We start from the raw sequence: 18254 nt of genomic DNA, 5'->3' as shown, positions 1-18254 counted from the left end.
CTGTCTAGTAGGCAATTACTTTCCAGTACGTGTGGTACAGTCTTCACTGTGAATATATGTATTTAAATTTTCGTTAGAGCGTGAGATATTTTGATTAGTCAAGCCCATGCTTTGTGACGTGTTTCCGATCATTTCACTACTTAAGAGTAATACACCCCAACGAAAAGAATTGACAAAGTTGATTCTGTTCATCTGGACATATCGTTTTCAGTAGGAGAATGTTTTGTTACTCATTCAAGTAACTTCTCTATCTCAGGTTAATATAGTTTTCTCCAACCTTATTGTCTTTGATCAATGGTCATAACAATTCGCATATTAAACTGACCTGAGCCCATTGGTTTTCAGTGGTGCTAGTTTTAAACACCCTCGCTGCAGGAAGGAGCGCTTTCGCAGATCATTCATCCCAACAGCAGTTAGACTCTATAACTCCTCAATCACGATGTCATAAGTCACTGGACACTGTGAACATCCACGGTCACCACTTCATGCATAATGGACCTTCCATGACCTTCCAAGCTATATAGTTTATGTCTTCCATATTTCCAACTATATCCATAATCACATACTGTGTATGCTACCATTATATATAGTGTATTATCTTACTTTTTTTTTTTTCATTGATTGTACTTATTTGTATTTTTGTATTTTCTTCATATATCTGTACCTGAGCTGAGGTGACGCAAAAATTTCCCATTGTGGGATCAATAAAGTCTTATCTTATCTTATCTTTAGTGATTATGCAAATGTACTGTTTATAAGGTTGGAGAAGCCTGCATTTAGCTGAGACTAAAGAAGTCACTTAATTGAATAATGAAATGTTTCTACGTCCAGATGCACAGAATCAACTTTTAGGGATTTTCTTACCTGGATGATTGAGCGTGCATCAAGACGTTAAAGAATTTAAATGTATCTTTCATTACTAGTGCTGAAATTCTTAGTTTTAACTTTCGACCGGAAGTTCAACTTAAGGTCGGGACATTATGACGAAGCACGGCCGGAAGTAGCCATCAATGTAGCGTAACTTTGAGGACGTAACGAGTACTTTGCCACTATTACAGTAATTAATATTTCTTCAGAAATTGGAATAACTATAGGTAGTCAAGCGCATAATTTTGTGACGTATTTCCGGCAATTTCACATGGTACTTAAGCGTGCCTAGTGCGGAATCATCATCATGTTTGACTTAATTAGCCGCATTATGTTTGGCAGGTATCTGAAACGCTCTCTTAAGAGAGAAAATATACGTAGTATTATTACTAGAATGTTTCTAGTGTAAATTCCGTATACTGAGAACTATACTAAACTATACTATACGTATACTAAAACCATCAGCCGCTGAGTGACCAACTAGAACTCAAACTCCCACCAGCCATTGCGAACTGTCTACAGTAGGAACCATCTGCTGTCTGCTCCATAAACACAAGACATCGAGCTGACTGCAGCTAAATCAAACTTATTAAAAACATTTTTTAGACTTTGAACCTGATGTTTCCCGCCCATCTCCGGACAGCCTCAAGTCTGATGCTAAATTTAGGACACGAGCTGCACAGCAACACCTCTCTGGATCTGCTGACAGGGTAGTCTCACTTCCTTTCTTTATCGGGACAAGTCTTCCTCAATTATCCCACTGCAGGCACAGACACACAGCTCATGGAACCCCGTTAATCATGCGCTGAAGACCAGTTTGTTGTGCGCTGAGTGTGACAGTTACAGCAATGAGGACTGGAGAGAAGGTTTTGGACAGAGCCGCAGCTACCTGCATCCTAACGTTGTGTTTTGTCTGTTTACACGTGACCGCTCTCAAAACGCAACTTTTTACCAGGCTGGGTGGGCTGCCTTACTCCACTGAGCCTCCAGTCAGCTATAAAACATTTTACTTTGATCAGAAGGTGAGTTTAAATTGATCAAAATGTACCTTTTGTCTTATTTTATACCTATTTGTCCAATTTTACACTGTTGTGTTCCTCTTTCACTTCTTTATCTTTCACTTCCCCATGAAATACACAAATTGTGCCTTATTGGGAGTGGATTTAATGGTGCAAAAGAGAAATGATCCCACTGCTTTGTAGATAAAGCAAAGTTTTCTAAAAACAAACAAACAAACAACCTCATCAAATGATGCTTACTCTCATTGACCACCTTTTTATGCCACTACAGTATGTTACTTGATTGTTTAGTGTGCAAATAATCGTACCACTTGCTCTTTCTAAAATTCCCACTGCACTTAATTCTATAAGGTCCATGTGTTGTGTTTGCAGACAATAGGTGTTTTCATCTGGCTTCCTGTAGTGAAGGGAAAACCAAATCACAATTGGCTCTGTTCCTGCCAGCAGATCTGTAACTATCCTTCCTGGCTCCCTGCCTAAAGAGGTCTCTAGGGCTCAGTGAATGTGAAACATTTTACCTCAGGGGGGGTTGAAAGATCTTCACTCAGCTTTTACATGTTCCCACTATTTACTTTATAGAGATTAAGGTTACATTTAGCAGGTATGCAGTGCTACACAACAACCATCAGGTTGCTTGTCTCATTCTCCTGCCCTTGTAGTCAGGCTATGGAAGCTAAACCTCTGAATAGTATTGGACAATTTGGTGCTCTGATTAGTCAGAATCATTATGACTTGTTCGCTATTGACCATAAAACAAATACTTTGATACACTGATTATTAGATGCTACACAAACGTAATACAAATTATAATTGTTTCATATGTGCTTACCCCTATTTAATGAGGTTATATTTACAATAGGATGACAGTTAGTTAAACCCATTCCAAAACCCATATAAGAAAGTTACAATACTGATAAAAGTTTTGAGTGTTGTGGCAATTTTTAAATACGTAAGAAAAAATGGCCATGGCTAGGCTCTCAGATGTGACTGTTTGCTTTATAATATAGTAAATTAAATCCTCTTTTTATGAATTGCTAAAAACATAGGAAAGTAGTGATGTCACTTTATTCTTTAGGGAATTGTTACAGTGAACATTAGTGTGGGTATTTTTAATATTTAATAAAACAATGAACCAACCAGTTAGCCAAGAACATGATCTACATGTAGACTAAGAAGAAAATTTGTAGATGTATTAATAAGTAGTAGGTACACACTGTAAATAATGTGTCTGTGCTAAAGAGTGTTTGGGTTAGAGGACAATGCTCCACACCTCTTCCCACCCACAGCATCCTGTGTAATCAGCCGAGCTGACAAGAAGATAAGGGCCATTTCCTCCTTTCTGACACCCACTGTCCCGTCTGATGTGGGTTATTTAGCCAAGCAACAAGAGATTGTATGCTTCTTCTGGACAAATAGGAGAAATGAAATCCGTTTACTGTAAACCACTTTTTAGTACTAGCAGCTAGTCTCTTTTAGCACAAAAGAAACATCAAGAAACAAGAAACAAGCCATGCTGATTTTTATTCCCTTTTCTTTGAAACTTGATGTGAAGAGAGCACCAGCATTCATCATCAGGAAATCCTCTGGACTGCAGTCTGCCGTTAGACAATGAATGGAAATGTCATTTAGCATCCTTTTGATGAACCTTAGCGGAGCTTGTTCTTAAGTTGTTTCCCTCATGTCTCCATTTGCCGGACAACAGATGCAGCCTCCTGTCTTGTCAAGTTGTTAACATAGCGATCTCATAGATGTGCGGCACATGGTTTGAATTTTAATTCAAAAAAACAAGTTGCTGCTTGGTCGCACCACATGGTGGCACTACTTACCAGGGTGGGGTTCTCTTATGAAACCAGTCTCATAGGCTTTGTGATGTGCATACTGAGTGGGTGCAATTGATACAGTACTCACCAGGGGTTCTTTTGGTCTTAATATATACAGCCACTTTAGTTTTGCCATTTAGAGAGCAGTTCTTTATGGGGGTTTTTCTGCATTACATGAGATTGACATGTAACTTTTATAAAAGAAAAGCAGGAATAAATGAAAACTCACAAGGTAACTCAAATGCTTTTACCAAAAAAGTCTAACATTACACTTCAGTTGCACAATACTACTGACTACTACCTTCCTGCCAAGCTGCTGAACCTTTCCTTTAAACTAACTGTCTCATGATCCCCTCACACTTAAAGCACTGCCAAGTGTGAAGGAGTCGTGGGTTGAATGAACACATTGTGGCCCCAGAATCTTTTTGCTGTCATTGGCTCATAAAATTGCTGCCTCCTTTGTATCCAACGAGGAGGGAACAGAGCGAGAACGAGGGGAAAAACAAAACCGAAACATTTTGTATGTAAGAATGGGGGGCTGTTTAAAGGGTTGGACGACTCAGTAGCCTCATGGGGCCGTCTTCTCTGTGAAGTTGTTGGTTTCTTTCTGCCTTTGTTTAATAAAGAATACAGGAAATATGGTTGAAAGGAGAAGATATCCCAGAATCCCTGAGGTTTTATGAAAGGATATTTCAGAGCTCATCTTAAGTGGAACTAATGCAGCATCGCTTAAAGTGGCTCCAGCATTTTTAAATACAAATTGGGGCTAATTACCCCAGAATCCAACCTCAGAGCTGTCATTTCCAAACATCATAGCTGGCACACAGCCAGGTATCCAGTGATTACACCTACCCCAAAGCAGGCTCTGCTCACTGGACTGCATCCCCATCATTTTAGTCTGATGACAAGTGTGACCAATCCCCCAAAGGTTTTCTTTTGCCAGTTTGTGGATCAAATTACCAATTTAAAACCACTTTGAATGCTAATCACTATTTTCATATTTTCCTAGTTTCCGTCTATACCTCATGGTGCTCTTTTCAAGATGCTTCTCGCACAGTTGCCAAGTACAGATGCTTGTGATTATCTTATTTGTGATTGTGATTATTTTATTTGCTTTCTTTTTAAAATTGTCACAGATTGACCATTTTGGATTCCTTGAGGATGGCACCTTCAAACAGAGATACCTTCTGTCTGACAAATACTGGCAGCAGCCTGGAGGACCTATTTTGTTCTATACTGGAAATGAAGGCGACATAACCTGGTTCTGCAACAACACTGTAAATACCCAGGTGTTCTCTAGTGTATTTGCGTTGCGCATAATCCTCAGTCTAATTCAGCACCTGTTGTTTTCTCTTTAGGGCTTCATGTGGGAAATTGCGGAGGAGTTAGGTGCCATGCTGGTTTTTGCAGAACATCGTTACTATGGAGAGTCCCTGCCATTTGGACAAGACTCTTACAGTGTAAGCGAATCTGCAGAGTCACGCGCGCACTAAGTCTAATTAAAATCTGATTAAATATGTAAGGTTGCATAATTTTTCTCCTTTCAGGGCTCTAAGCCAATAATTTCAATACAGCATTAACAAGAATTGAAGTAGATAATTCTGCAGTCACAAACACATTTTTTTCTAAAAACTGGGGTATGAGCTGAAACAAATTCTCATATCCAGTGCTGGCACTTCATTTTGAACATTACTTCAGTTGTTATTTGTTTGCATGTGCAGGACAGCAAACATCTCAACTACCTGACCTCAGAGCAAGCCCTAGCAGATTTTGCAGTACTAATTCAGAACCTTAAGGGTACTCTACCTGGTGCTCAGCACAGCCCCGTCATCGCTGTTGGAGGATCCTATGGAGGAATGCTCTCTGCCTGGTTCAGGATGAAATACCCCCATGTAGTTGTTGGGTAATATGTTATTTCTGTTATTAGGAAACATTAAATAAAAATTTGATTCAGTACCCAATACATCATATGAATGTTAACTGTGGCGTTGTTTCAACCTATCAGAGGAAGGTAAAGGGAGAATTCTTTAGACAGAGTGCATGTTCAATGGGTTTTGCCTTCATCTCCCAAATGTCTAACACCAGATGTTTATTTGAGCTAGCATGATTAATCTGTGCAGTCTGCTGTGTGTAAGACATTAGGCAGCAGAGCCTGACTTATCATTCTTTTGACTTCTTTACCTTTTTGTAATTGCCATTTTCCCCCAGCAAACATATTCACAAATACAGTGAAGACTGAATATTAAGGATGAGTGTGAATATGCAGTTTGAGTCATTTGGAAGAAGAAAAAAAAAAGATTTTGCTTCCTCTTCTATTTCAGAGCGCTGGCATCCTCTGCACCAATATGGCAGTTCCCTGGTATGGTGCCATGTGGAGACTTTTACAAAACAGTAACACAAGACTTTGCCAAAAGTGGCATTAACTGCGATGCAAACATCAGAAAGTCGTGGAAGGCTGTAAATAATGTTTCTTCCTCAGGTAAGTTGCTGTCAGAAATATCCAAACATCCATTTTCTTCAACCCAGTTAAGGGTCGTGGGTGTGCTAGAGCCTTTTCCAGCTGTCATAGGGTCAGAGGTTTGGCTACACCCTGGACATGTCACTACTCTGTCGCAGGGCTGTCACAGAGAGAGATGGCTATTTGCACACCTACTCACACCTACAATCAATTTAGAATCACCAGTTAACCCCAGCAGACAGATGGATGATGGTTGGTCTATTGTGTGAATTTTGGCTGCCGTTTTTTTTTTTTCTTTTTTTTCTTATATCAGTCCCCAAGCAAATGTCTCACTGACTGAAAACACTTTGAGTTCCACCGAAAATGATTTTTTAAGTGGTTACGTTTACCTCACAGCTATGAATGCAGTGCTGTGAAAAAGTATGTACCCCCTTCCTGATTTCGCTCTCTCTAAGTTAGGTTTAATATTTGCCCCCTAAATCTAATAACTGGTTGTGTCACCATTGGCAGCAAGGACTACAATCACACTTTTGTGATAACTTACAGGAGGAATTTTGGTCCACTCTTCTGTGAAGAATTGTTTTAATTCAGCAACACTGGAGGATTTTTAAAGTCACGCCAAAGCATCTCAATTGGATTTTGACTGGCCCTTCAGAGGTGGACTCACTGGTGTAATTTGGACTATTGTCCTGCTCCATAACCTGAGTGTGCTTGAGCTTCAGGACGTGAACCAATGGCTGCACATTCTCCTTTAGGATTTTCTGGTAGAAAGCGAAATTCATAGTTCATCTGGCAGGACTTGGTGAGGCTAGTGAAATTGAACAGCGTGCCAGAAAATGTAATTAATGACAGTTATTTTGTGATTTTACATAAGGCCTGGTAGGTTTATAGCTTCATAGCTGTTCATAGCTTTTTATTCCCTTAAGAATTTAAATCATCACTTAAAAATTAAATGTATTATTTACTAAGGTTATCTTTGTCTAGTATTTGTTTGACGATCTGAAACATTTATTGTAACAAATACACGAAGACCTAAGAAATCAGGAAGGGGATGTGGCAGCACCACAGACCACGCCCCACCACAGGGGGCAAATACTTCTTCACAGTACGGTATGATAATGAGGCTTTTTGTGCCTATTTTAAATAATATTTGACTACATGAGTCTCCAATCTGTCAAGTAAACCAAGATTTGACTTTAAACTGATGGATATTTTCTTAGATATTTTGTCTCATTTTAGTATACGCCAGTGTCGTTAATGCAGTAGTGAAATGAACAGTATCATTCACATTAGAAGAGTTATTGAGCTAATGCCGTAATTGTCTGTGAAGGTTCTCAGTCAGAGTTATTGAGATTTTTTTTCTCTGTTTACTCAAGCGTCCGGTCTTCAGTGGCTGTCAGAAGAATTCAGTTTGTGTGCCCCTCTTAAAAACAAAAATGATGTCCTCACCTTCAAGAGTTGGCTTCAAGAGACCTGGGTGAATCTGGCAATGGTGGACTACCCATATGAAGCTAATTTCCTCCAGCCGCTGCCTCGCTGGCCCATCCAGGTAAAAGCACCCTCCTGTAAAACACTCTGAGATCCAAATTAGTATTCTAGTTATCACTATTTAAATTTGTCACAAAATTAAATAAAGGCTTTGGTTAAGCTCTATATTATCTATCCCTTTATATGACAAATGGTTTTTACTTTATTGCACCTTTGAATTGTGTTTGTCTTTGGTTAAGCGCCTAATTTAGCCCAACAGCCTGCCCTTAATTGAAATGAATGTGCGATTCAGCCGATTGTGATACAAGTGTTTGTTGTGGTCTTCCAGGCTTTTGTTTACAACAGCTGTCAAGTAACTTCATTAATATTCATAAGGATCTTGTTTCTTTTAGATTTAAAGTATTCTTTAGATGAGCAGCTACAAGTAAGCCGCTATTCTTTTCTTCTGTCGCACCAATAGTGCTTTCATTTGCACACTCCGTCAGATCTCTGAGGTGTTCCTGTTAGGACGCTCACATGGCACTACAGAAAGAGGTCATTTGCCCAGTGCAGCTCGTGAGGCCATTGAACAAAAGTTCACTGGTCCCCTTTAAATGGGGTTGTAAAAAATACTTAACAAGACTCTTGATGGGGAAGAATAATTGCTTTAACAGTAAGAAAAATGCATCGTATTTATTTATTTATTTAATCGCGCGGTGTTGTTGACATGACAAAAAATGCCATTTGTTTTAATGTAAAAGAGCTTGTGACATTACAGCGGCTGTTTTCCCGAGGCTGATTGACTTGAGTGAAGTGTATTCTACCAGTCACCTTGGCACGTCACGTGTATAAACCAAGCTCCACTGCTGACCCCCGACTCTGTGTTTGCGGCGGTTCATACCCTTGGGAGTGGTCCGCGCATACTTCTCTTGTGGGGCATTTTTCGTTATTTACCATTTGGCCAATGAATAGACTGTGAAGCATCATTGTAGGTGAAATAAACACTAAATGGCCATTTGGAGTTGTTTTGGCTCTTTGCCTTTAATGTATGCGACCCCTATGGGTGGTTTAAGCGGTTTAGGCAGTGGGTGCAAAGAGGAGCTTTTTTAATGACAAAGCTAATGTGATTATCTGAGTGAGTGTGAGAACGGGGTATTGAGGGCTTAGAGGAGGGAAATCTGTTGGCAGAGATGAATGTATAAGCCTAATCCTATCTGAAAAGTAAGGAGAAGATGCTTTAGAGCTATTGCGGTGTTTTTTTTTTTTTTCACAATATAAATCTTTGGTTGGACATGTCTGTGGCCCTCCTCATCCATCGACCACCAACTCCTCCCCAGCCTGCAGACAAAGGCCTTAGTAACAGACTCCACACTAGTGCAGCTCCCCTCCAACCTCCAACCAAGAAAGCCCACTTTCTCTGCTGCACAAAGAGTCCAGAACAACAGCCAACTCTACTGCTGCAACCATAACAACACAAAGTGCGATCAGACAAGAGCTAAAGCTAAAATATTGATCATTCACGCTATTAATTCTGAAAGCCAACCTATGGTCACACCAAAAATAGTTTAGGACAGCAAAACCTTTACATTTTAAGTTCTTGAGATCATTGGCTTTAAGTAAATGGATTTTTTCCCCACTAGTGCCAAGATTAGAACAATAAATTCAAGTTCATTCTGGGGAATTTCATATGCAAATCAGGCGCCACCACTTTTTATGTGGAAAAACACTTTATGGGCTACAAGAAAGCAATCTTTAGTCCTGTAAACAACTTGGATGTGCTGATGGGTTTTTTTGGGGTGTTTTTTAAGAAGCTTTTATGGTGTAATGTAATTAATTGTGTTCTTGTTTGGCTTTTTTAACATGTTTTAAGGTGGTGTGCAAGTACCTCAGCTTCGATTCTACTGTGTCTGACTACCAGCTGCTGCAAGGTGTTGCCCAAGCAGCAAAGGTTTACTATAACTACACCGGAAGCTCTCCCTGTCTAAACACATCACAGACAGCAACCAGCAGCCTTGGCTACCTCGGCTGGTTTTACCAGGTGCATAAAACAGCGCGGGATTCAGTCATGTTATGCTGAATAAATCTGTGCACACAGGTGTGAGTGGGCAGCTTTTCCTGTCACAATGAATATGTATTCAATCCCTTGTCCCCAGGCCTGCACGGAGATGGTGATGCCCATGTGCACAGATGGCGTGCAGGACATGTTTGAACCAGAGGAGTGGAACTTCCAGGCCTTCTCTGATGAGTGCAAAGCCATGTTTGGTATCAGGCCACGGGCTGACTGGGCAGGCACTGTCTACGGGGGGAAAGAGATCTCCTCTCACAGCAACATCATCTTCAGGTAAACATTGCTTTTAAAATACCAGATTTAGGGATTTCTTGAGATTTCGGGATTTGTCTAGGGATGCAAAAGTAAGTTAAGTGCAGATTCTGACTGCCTTGTATTGCAGGTAAGTCCACATGTGGGTAGCCACGCAGGGAAGATACATGTTAAACCTAAATGGCTCTGAAAAAATATATATATGTCAGTCTTTAATCCCAGCACTGACAGATAAGACTGCCACTGGTTCAGTCACTTCAAAGTATTCTTGTGCATTCACAGAATTATCAGATATTAGAGTACAAAGACACTTTAATGTGTCCATGGCAGAAAATTCCTGGCTTAACTATTTCTAGCTATCAACATTGTTTCTGCTTTCACATTTCAGTAATGGAGGACTCGATCCATGGTCATCTGGTGGAGTGACTTCCAACATCTCACATTCTCTGGTTTCCATTATGATTCCCGATGGAGCCCACCACTTAGACCTCCGCTACAGCAATGACCTTGATCCACCTTCAGTCCGTGCTGCCCGGGCGTTAGAGGTGAAGTATTTTCAGGAGTGGATCAAGAAGGCTAAAAAGACACATAGAGCTGCACCAACCGGCTAGTCTCCAAAAGCAGCACAGTTCTACCCAACGAGGATATTCATGATGTCCAAGATTTAGCTTTAAATTGTGCGACACGTTTTTGATTGTTTTGTGGGGTATTTTCTCGGTGCTTTATCTATCACGATGCCAAAGTTTGTTTTTTCTCTGACCAATTTAGAAACACTCCGCTTCTTTGGGTCAAACATTAAAATCTGAAGGGCTTGATGACAAAATGTACTGATGTTGCTGCAAAAACAATTGACCTGTTTGTCATGTACAAACTGTTGAAAATAAAGCTGCAGGGTAAATACATTTTGGTTCTTTATTTCTGCAATCGCATTATCATCCTAATCATCAAAAAGCTGCATCATTCTCATTTTGTCTTTCATGTAAAGTTTTCTAAAAATAATTTCCTCTTTTGGAATTTATTGCAAGTTTATTGCAAATTTAGAGTTTCTGTTTGTTTGTTTTTTGTCACGCTTGTCAGTTAGCTGTGGTTATTATTCAGGCATCTCTTAAAGTTATTGTAATATGCAGATTAAAAAGTCTCAGAGGAAAATTTTGGCACCAAATACAAAGGCAATGCATTTTTGAAGGCTTTCACTGCACTTGGTGTAATATGAAGCTTAATCTGTTTGCTGTTCACAGGAGGACACTGCCTTCCATGCATTTTATCATTTTCTCAATACGCTTGAATTCCCAAATAACACTGCTTCTAATGAAACCGATTAAAAAGCTCCAGGTTTACTGTCGTCTAAGCCTTCATATTATGTTTTGAGCACTTACAGATGTGCTGTTGCTGAGCACACCCTTTGTCATATTTTAGATAGACTGGGGACTTTAACTTTCATTTCCAGCTCTCAAGAACAATTGCACGTGCTTGAGATTTAATAAAAACCCAATCGGAGGAGGCCAATAAAGTGAGTGGTGGGAGATTATTGCAGTTTTGCCTGCTGACCTTACCCCTGCAGACCAACCTGTGGGATTCCCCTCGACACGCATTAATTCACTGGCTGCCATTAAAGCACTAAATTGTGGCACCAAGGCAGCCTGTAGACTCTGGTTTGTCCCCCCTGCAAGTAATATTATTAATACAATTCCTGTGGTGCCAGAGTAGTTGAGAAAGGTTGATGGAAGGTTAAGAGTGAGGCGGTGAGTAGTTGCAGGAATCAGTTGGGATCCCAAGAAGCTTTCTGTAGTTCTGTGAACTGGCTTTTTACTTTCTTCTTTTTTTTTAAAATGTCAAGATAAAAGACTCAAATGTCATGAAAGAACTAAGACTAAACTCCACCGCCGCTAATGAAAACATGTCATCCTGCTTTGTAATTTTCTTTGAACTACTCTCTCCAATACTTTTTTTTTTTAAAACCTCTTCTTTTAAAGCAGAAGCCCCTGACATGACATGACCTTGTGATGCAGATGGGAAACATGTCCTGGACTGGTATGTGGGTTGATTTTCAACCAGGAGACACAAAGCCTGACTTTTCAGTGTTTTGTCACAGGCTTGACTGAATTTCAGACGCCTCGGTAGAAAGAAACATGGCTAAACATGGGGGAGGATGGGGTCTCGGCCACTAAATGCTCTCCTTAAACCTTTCTCAGGACTTTGAGGGGTCATTAATTTTGCCAGCATTTTCTACGTCTCTGACACTGGCCATCAATCAGAGCTGTTTTAAGTATTCAGTCAACCCCAAATTCTGACTATGTCCCTGCTCAGACAGGGACCACACACCAGTAGGAAGAGATTAAGCCTGTGCATGTCACATCACGTTGTAGTGAGCAGCTCACTCCCTTGGGGTTGGGTGCTGCTGAATAAGTAAATTCCCAGAAGCCCAGAGGGTGTGGTGGTAATGTTTAACAATATCTCAGCAATACGGAACAACTTGTGTGTTTTAGGAAATTTATCTTCCTCCCGTATTAAAGTTCAGTGGTTTAATAATTTGTCTCTAAATCTTGGTATATTAAAGGACACACACACACACACACACACACACACACACACACACACACACACACACACACACACACACACACACACACACACACAAAACTTTTTGAGCTGCTCTGCTCCAGCCCCATCCCCTCTCACCCTCTCAGCCTTTATTCAACAATAGAAACTTGTTTCCGGGATCTGTGCGTCAGGCTCTGTCATGTGAATGACCCACCAGCACAAAAGCCAAGACCCCCCGACTTGGAAAAAAAGGGGGATATAGCTGCCATGACTGTGATGATGTCACTTTGCCAAAACTGTGCCGTTAGCAAAGAGAGGAGACAAAATCGGTTTGGGCAGGCATTAAAAGCCCCTGCACTGAATGCATGTGATGCCCTGATAAGGCTGCAGCTGTTTCCCCCCTGTTTTTAAGATAAATGTAAACTTTTTTGGACATTTATTTTGAAAGATTTATGGAAACGGATGAAATTGCTCATGCACTTCACAAGTTCTTGTTTTTTTTCACATAGTTGGCAGTTGTATAACAAGTAAGATAGTCTTTGTTTTGTATCCACCTGCTGTTCTAATATTTTTTTCTTCTTGATTTGTGTTGTGTGGCTACAGATAATTAGTGCTATCAGTATCACTGGCCCTTTTCTCCCTGGAATTACCATAAGAAAGAATTTGCCACCACTTTAGACTTTTTCATGTCTCAAAAACCCTAATGAGTCACCGCTTCACCTCAAATGGATCTTCTGAAAGAGGAAGGATCTTCACTTGTTACCTTTTCAGTTATGCGCCTCAGCATCACTTCAAATAATTAATGAAGCTTTAAAGTGATTCAAGGATGTGCCAGATAGAAACTGCTGCATTGCCTTGTAAACCGAAATACTGAAAAATATAAGCAGGGTGAAAAAGTGGCTGCCAATTTGATCACTCCAAAAAAAAATAAATTCCACTTAAATTCTGATAAGTGCTGGCAACTTAACAATCTGGCTCTTGGACACATCCTCCATTGTATTCACTGCTGGCCAAGAAACTTCCTGTAAATACGTTATTGTTTACAACAGAAGTTTCATACCCAGGATTTCTTAAGGTCAACATTTCTTCTGGCACACTAAGCCTGAACTGCACTTTATTCCCCTTTAATTTAACAGCTCCGGCAGCTTTTCTAGTTAAATCGACTGTTCATTATTGAGACCCATTTTACGAAGGGGCTGTGAGGTGCAATTTAATGAATCTCTGGCACAAAGCTCCCTTTCAGTGCTGCACGAAGAATAGAGGCTATTTAGACCCTGTAGGGCTTTATGTCAAAGGCAGCCCATAATAGTTGTCAGGCCAGGGCAGAAATTCCCACTGGCCTGGGAATGCACTAGAAATCAACTTTTGCCATGAGCAGATTAAGACACAAGCAAGCAGTTGGGAAGATTCTCCCATATAGTGGCATCTGTTTAGACGCTTAGATTTTCCCACAGACAAAAAAACCCCCCAAAACTTTCCCTGTACTGTAATGTTGTGATGTGCTAGCTGTTTGTCCCTGTGCCTAAATGAAAATTAAGATTATAAATACATTTTTATTTGGGTATCCACACAGGAAACAAAAATATTAGTATATTTTTCCTTTTTTATTTTAGTGTTTGGAGAAAGACGAGAGGAACGTGTGAACAATGGTGTCGGCTAGTTGAGGATTTGAAAGTTATTTACATTTTTTCTTTGTTTGGGGGGGTTTAAGCGTAGTTTGTTTGATAGTCATGAACGTAACAAAGGAGGATATGGTTGTTTAAGTCTAACAGAGATCATTTTGTATTACATTTCTGCCTCCGTACTCTATCCACCATGTTTTTTTCCCCTTCTCACTGTAACAGTAATATCCTCGAGTTTCATGAAAGCTTTTTTGGTTCAGAGCACACACAAACAGTTAAACTAGAGGGGGAGAGTTCTGACAGAGGTTATTGTCCTCGGCTCAGCAGGGAATTTCAGACAAACCCCTCTTAGATGCAGGTGGTCGGGCACAAGCAAAGAGTTAAGTCCAGCGGTCCCATTGCCCCTCCTCTTTGATGTTCTGACATCATTTGTCCAGCCCCCCGAAAGATCTCCTTACTTTCCTCAGAGCGCGTCACTTCTACTCTGGAATGTTTACAGGAACTTCATGAGCAGCATCAGGACCAAGTTTTTATCAGAGGAAAAAGGGCATGCTGTGAAGAAATTTTGGGTTCAAGGATCACAGTGGATGCCACAGGTGTAGCTGCTGGGCTCAACAGAGTAATGGCTGTTCAGACTGCAATCATGAACCCTCAGTTCATGAATTTCTGCTTCCCTGGCTCTGTGATGGAGTATGATGTGGAAAAAAGTCTTGATGGAAGTCTCCTGGGTGAGACAGAAAATGATGAGGACTACAAAGAGACGACGAGGGATTTGTTGAGTTTCATAGACTCAGCCTCCAGCAATATCAAGCTAGCTCTGGACAAGCCAGTGAAATCTAAAAGGAAAGTCAACCACCGGAAGTATCTGCAAAAGCAGATCAAAAGGTGCACTGGCATTATAACACCAGGAAATGCTGCAGAGGCCCCAGTAAAAAGACAGGGTTCTCCACTGACTCAGCCAAGCACTTTGCAGAGCAAAACTCTACCTAAGCGTGATGGTGTTCAGGCCAACTTGCAGAGCAAAAGCTTGGCAGCTCTCTTCAGCCCTGTGAAGGATATAAGGGGTGAAAAACCCAAGAAACCACCGCTGAGGCATCGCAACCTGCCCCCTTCTTTCTTTACCGAGCCTGCTAATTGCTCCAAAGTCAGTTCAACATCTGGAATGACGCTGAAGGACTTGGAGCGAGGCAATCCAGAGGCTACAGAGTTCTTTGAGCTCTTGGGGCCCGATTACTGCAACATGGTCAGCGATCAGGATATTTATCAAGGCATGCCTCTCCGGGTGCAGCCAGAGTTGGGAGGGCCAGATCCAGCTTCCTACGATACTCATCATTTAGTTGGTGGCCTCCTCTACTCGGAACCCTGGACTAGCTGCTCAGGACCCTCTAAAAAAGTAGGGGAGAGTATGCGTACAGGCCCAGCCCAGCCTCCTGTCTACTGTCAGTCTGAGGGTGCTACGGGGCCCATAGAAGACAATGCGCTGTGCACTTTAGCCTTTCCAAACTTCTTCGCAGACTGCCCCATACCTCAGGTCACCTACGATTTAACTGGTGGTTATAACAGGGCTAATTATTCATCTCTATGAGAGGCTGACAATTCTTTTGGCTTATAATATGCAGATAATTATGTTTAACAGTAGTTTATCATATCAGGTTTGTTGTGAAAGCAGTGTTGCAACTGGAAAACACGTAGTATCATCCCTACTCAACAAAGTGTGTCATGCAATTACTTCCGGAAAAAAAAGTAACTGGATACCAAGTGCTTCTTTCACTCATAGTTTTTCCACTTGTGATAAAAAGCTTCACACATGTATATGATTGCGTCTCTCTCAGGCAATTTATATTGCAATCGATGAAAATGCATTTGATTCTGGCTATGCTGTTGCTTTAGTTAAGTTGTCCACTTGAGAATGTGCAAATCAGACTACAGATTATAACATTTATATATTTTACAAAAATAATCACACAAGCAGCACAAATACTTGTTGGTTTAGTCCACAAAGCATCTCTTTTTGTTTGTTTTTTATATATCATAGGACTGTTTGACAAAACAAATGGAGCACTTTTCCTGCTAGTAACATTTCTGTGCAGCAACATAAAAGGGACTACTAATTTTAATTTTAATTTTCAAACAGTAATGTCTGATGCCGTGTTTGCTTGATGAAGTTTTATAGCTCTGAAGTTATTTTCAGCTGGAAGAATTTCACTTGTGCCCTTTTGTCTGTGGAAAAGCCTTTAATGTATCTAGCTATTGTAATAAGAGGAAATAAAGCTGGCCTTTATTACTGTGTCTGGTTGTGCTCATTGTGGAAGGGGAGGTTTAATTATCATGAAGAAATGAGGATACAAAGCAGAAAACGTCCATGACTGAAGATGTATGTTTGTAAAATATAACAGAGTTAATCTGTATAAAAATACACACACTTTGCTGCATGGTGCATTTTTACAATTCTTCTGGGGCAGATGCTTGGAAAAACTATGTGCTACATTTTGTTGACAGAAAATAATAAAACCTATGAAAAGCTTCACTTTACCTTTGTGATTTTGAAGTTAACACAATTACTAAACATGTAACATTGATTACTTTGCACTACCACTGCACTGGAACATTAGGTGGAAAAATATCTAAATATTGTCATTTTGCCCATATGTTTAGTTCAAGTTGACTGGCGATTTAATCTTGAAACCCTTTAAAGCATAACCTTTGCAAAGGAGGTCTCTGGAGATTTGAATGCCAGAATCCTCTTAATGGTATACAGCGTTAACCCCCTCTGCTGGCTGCTAAAGGTTCATTCATTTGCATTCTAACATCGAACCTCATCCCGGCCCAGACATTTGTCTTGAAGTATCACCCTAGAGTCTGCATGAAATGACAGGGGTTGAAAAAAAACAAACAAGATTTAATATGAAATTGTGTCATGAAAAATGGTGACTTCGAGGGTCCTGTAAACCATAGCGGAACTCTAGGGTCTGCAAACCTGAGCGTTCTTTAATAGAACTTGAACATCCTTGTTGTTCTGGGGTCACAAATACTAGAGACAGAACTGCAATTACTCAAGATTGTTTTCGAGGACCCAATAAAAGTTTTGCCGTGACATTGAGGCATTTCAGTGCAAGGCGAGAGATGAATTTGAAGTCAAGGAAAGTTCTTAAACTTTTTTCTTTACTCATTTTCCCCCCATATTTTTTAAGCACAATTACTGATTTATTTTTACTTCAGTAACCATGCACAATCTGTCTCAGCTTTGGTCTCTGTCACACTCTTTACATGTACACACATGTAAAAGATATTCACCTCTTGGCAGCTTAGATCGAGTACAAGGTTTGGACACAATTAACCCCAGTTTACTGACCACAGTGGACTCATTTTCTCAATTTTCAAAATCAAAAATATGTCTTCGGTCTGTAAGCAGGTATTTAGCAATTGCGCTAGATGGCAGTATTGTTCTGTTGAAAACCCAGTGTCCACCACTCCCATCCAGACACCAATGATATATGGCATTATGAATGTAATTCTAGCCTCTTATGCTGAGTTGTTCTGCACACACCTGCTCATAAAATGAACCACCAATAAGATGCTGTAAGCATAAACAATTATGGTGCATATATCCATTGTAATGCACCCTCTGCTATGAAGCTAACATTGTCTGCCAGTCTTTTGTTTTACCTCCTGCCAGTTAGGTTTATTGGAAACTGGTCAACATTACCCCCTGCCATATGTGGGGAAAAACAATATCTGGCAACTTGCAATACAGCAAACTATGCTCACAGAAGGCATATGGATTTTCTGTCTCTGAGTTAACATCAACTGATACATTCAGATTAGACCCCGCTGATGATGGAGCCACTGCTGAAAGCCTCGCTTTCATTTGTGGCACACAGGAGTAGCAATGTTTGTCAAAGGGATTAACAAGATCTGTGTTAGTTCTGACCTGAATACCAAGAGGCAGATATCTTGGTAAACGAAATAACAATCAGCAGATTATCTAGCATGGCGTGTGAGGTCCTTTGATGCAAAAAGGAAAAACAAAAATACAGGAGCTCATAATGTCAAGTGCATGCACACATATGAACTCAACAGAATCTGTATTGAAGAAAACCCTACTGCAGAAGTTCAATTTCCAGTGTGCACAATAACGTC

At 40.4% G+C, this 18254-nt stretch overlaps 2 protein-coding genes across 2 annotated transcripts; both read left to right on the top strand.

The window, feature by feature from the left end:
- The first annotated feature begins 1083 nt into the window (after positions 1-1083).
- Positions 1084-11200, top strand: prcp (prolylcarboxypeptidase (angiotensinase C)). Its single transcript, XM_080888199.1, has 9 exons — positions 1084-1889; positions 4843-4983; positions 5065-5166; positions 5428-5609; positions 6028-6185; positions 7541-7713; positions 9502-9669; positions 9785-9972; positions 10340-11200. Exons 1-9 carry the CDS (start codon positions 1716-1718, stop codon positions 10560-10562), a joined length of 1509 nt encoding a protein of 502 aa, XP_080744325.1. The 5' UTR covers positions 1084-1715; the 3' UTR covers positions 10563-11200.
- A 3266-nt stretch (positions 11201-14466) lies between these two features.
- Positions 14467-16619, top strand: fam181b (family with sequence similarity 181 member B; the record flags this gene model as incomplete). The annotated part of the gene is given in 3 exon segments (XM_080888919.1): positions 14467-14498; positions 14500-14567; positions 14570-16619. Coding segments are annotated over 3 exon segments (1230 nt in total). The 3' UTR covers positions 15700-16619.
- Positions 16620-18254: the final 1635 nt, after the last annotated feature.

This window comes from Rhamphochromis sp. 'chilingali' (assembly GCF_963969265.1).
Source record: "Rhamphochromis sp. 'chilingali' genome assembly, chromosome: 8".
In the NCBI taxonomy this organism is placed as follows: domain Eukaryota; kingdom Metazoa; phylum Chordata; class Actinopteri; order Cichliformes; family Cichlidae; genus Rhamphochromis; species Rhamphochromis sp. 'chilingali'.
This window is presented reverse-complemented; position numbering and strand designations above follow the sequence as displayed.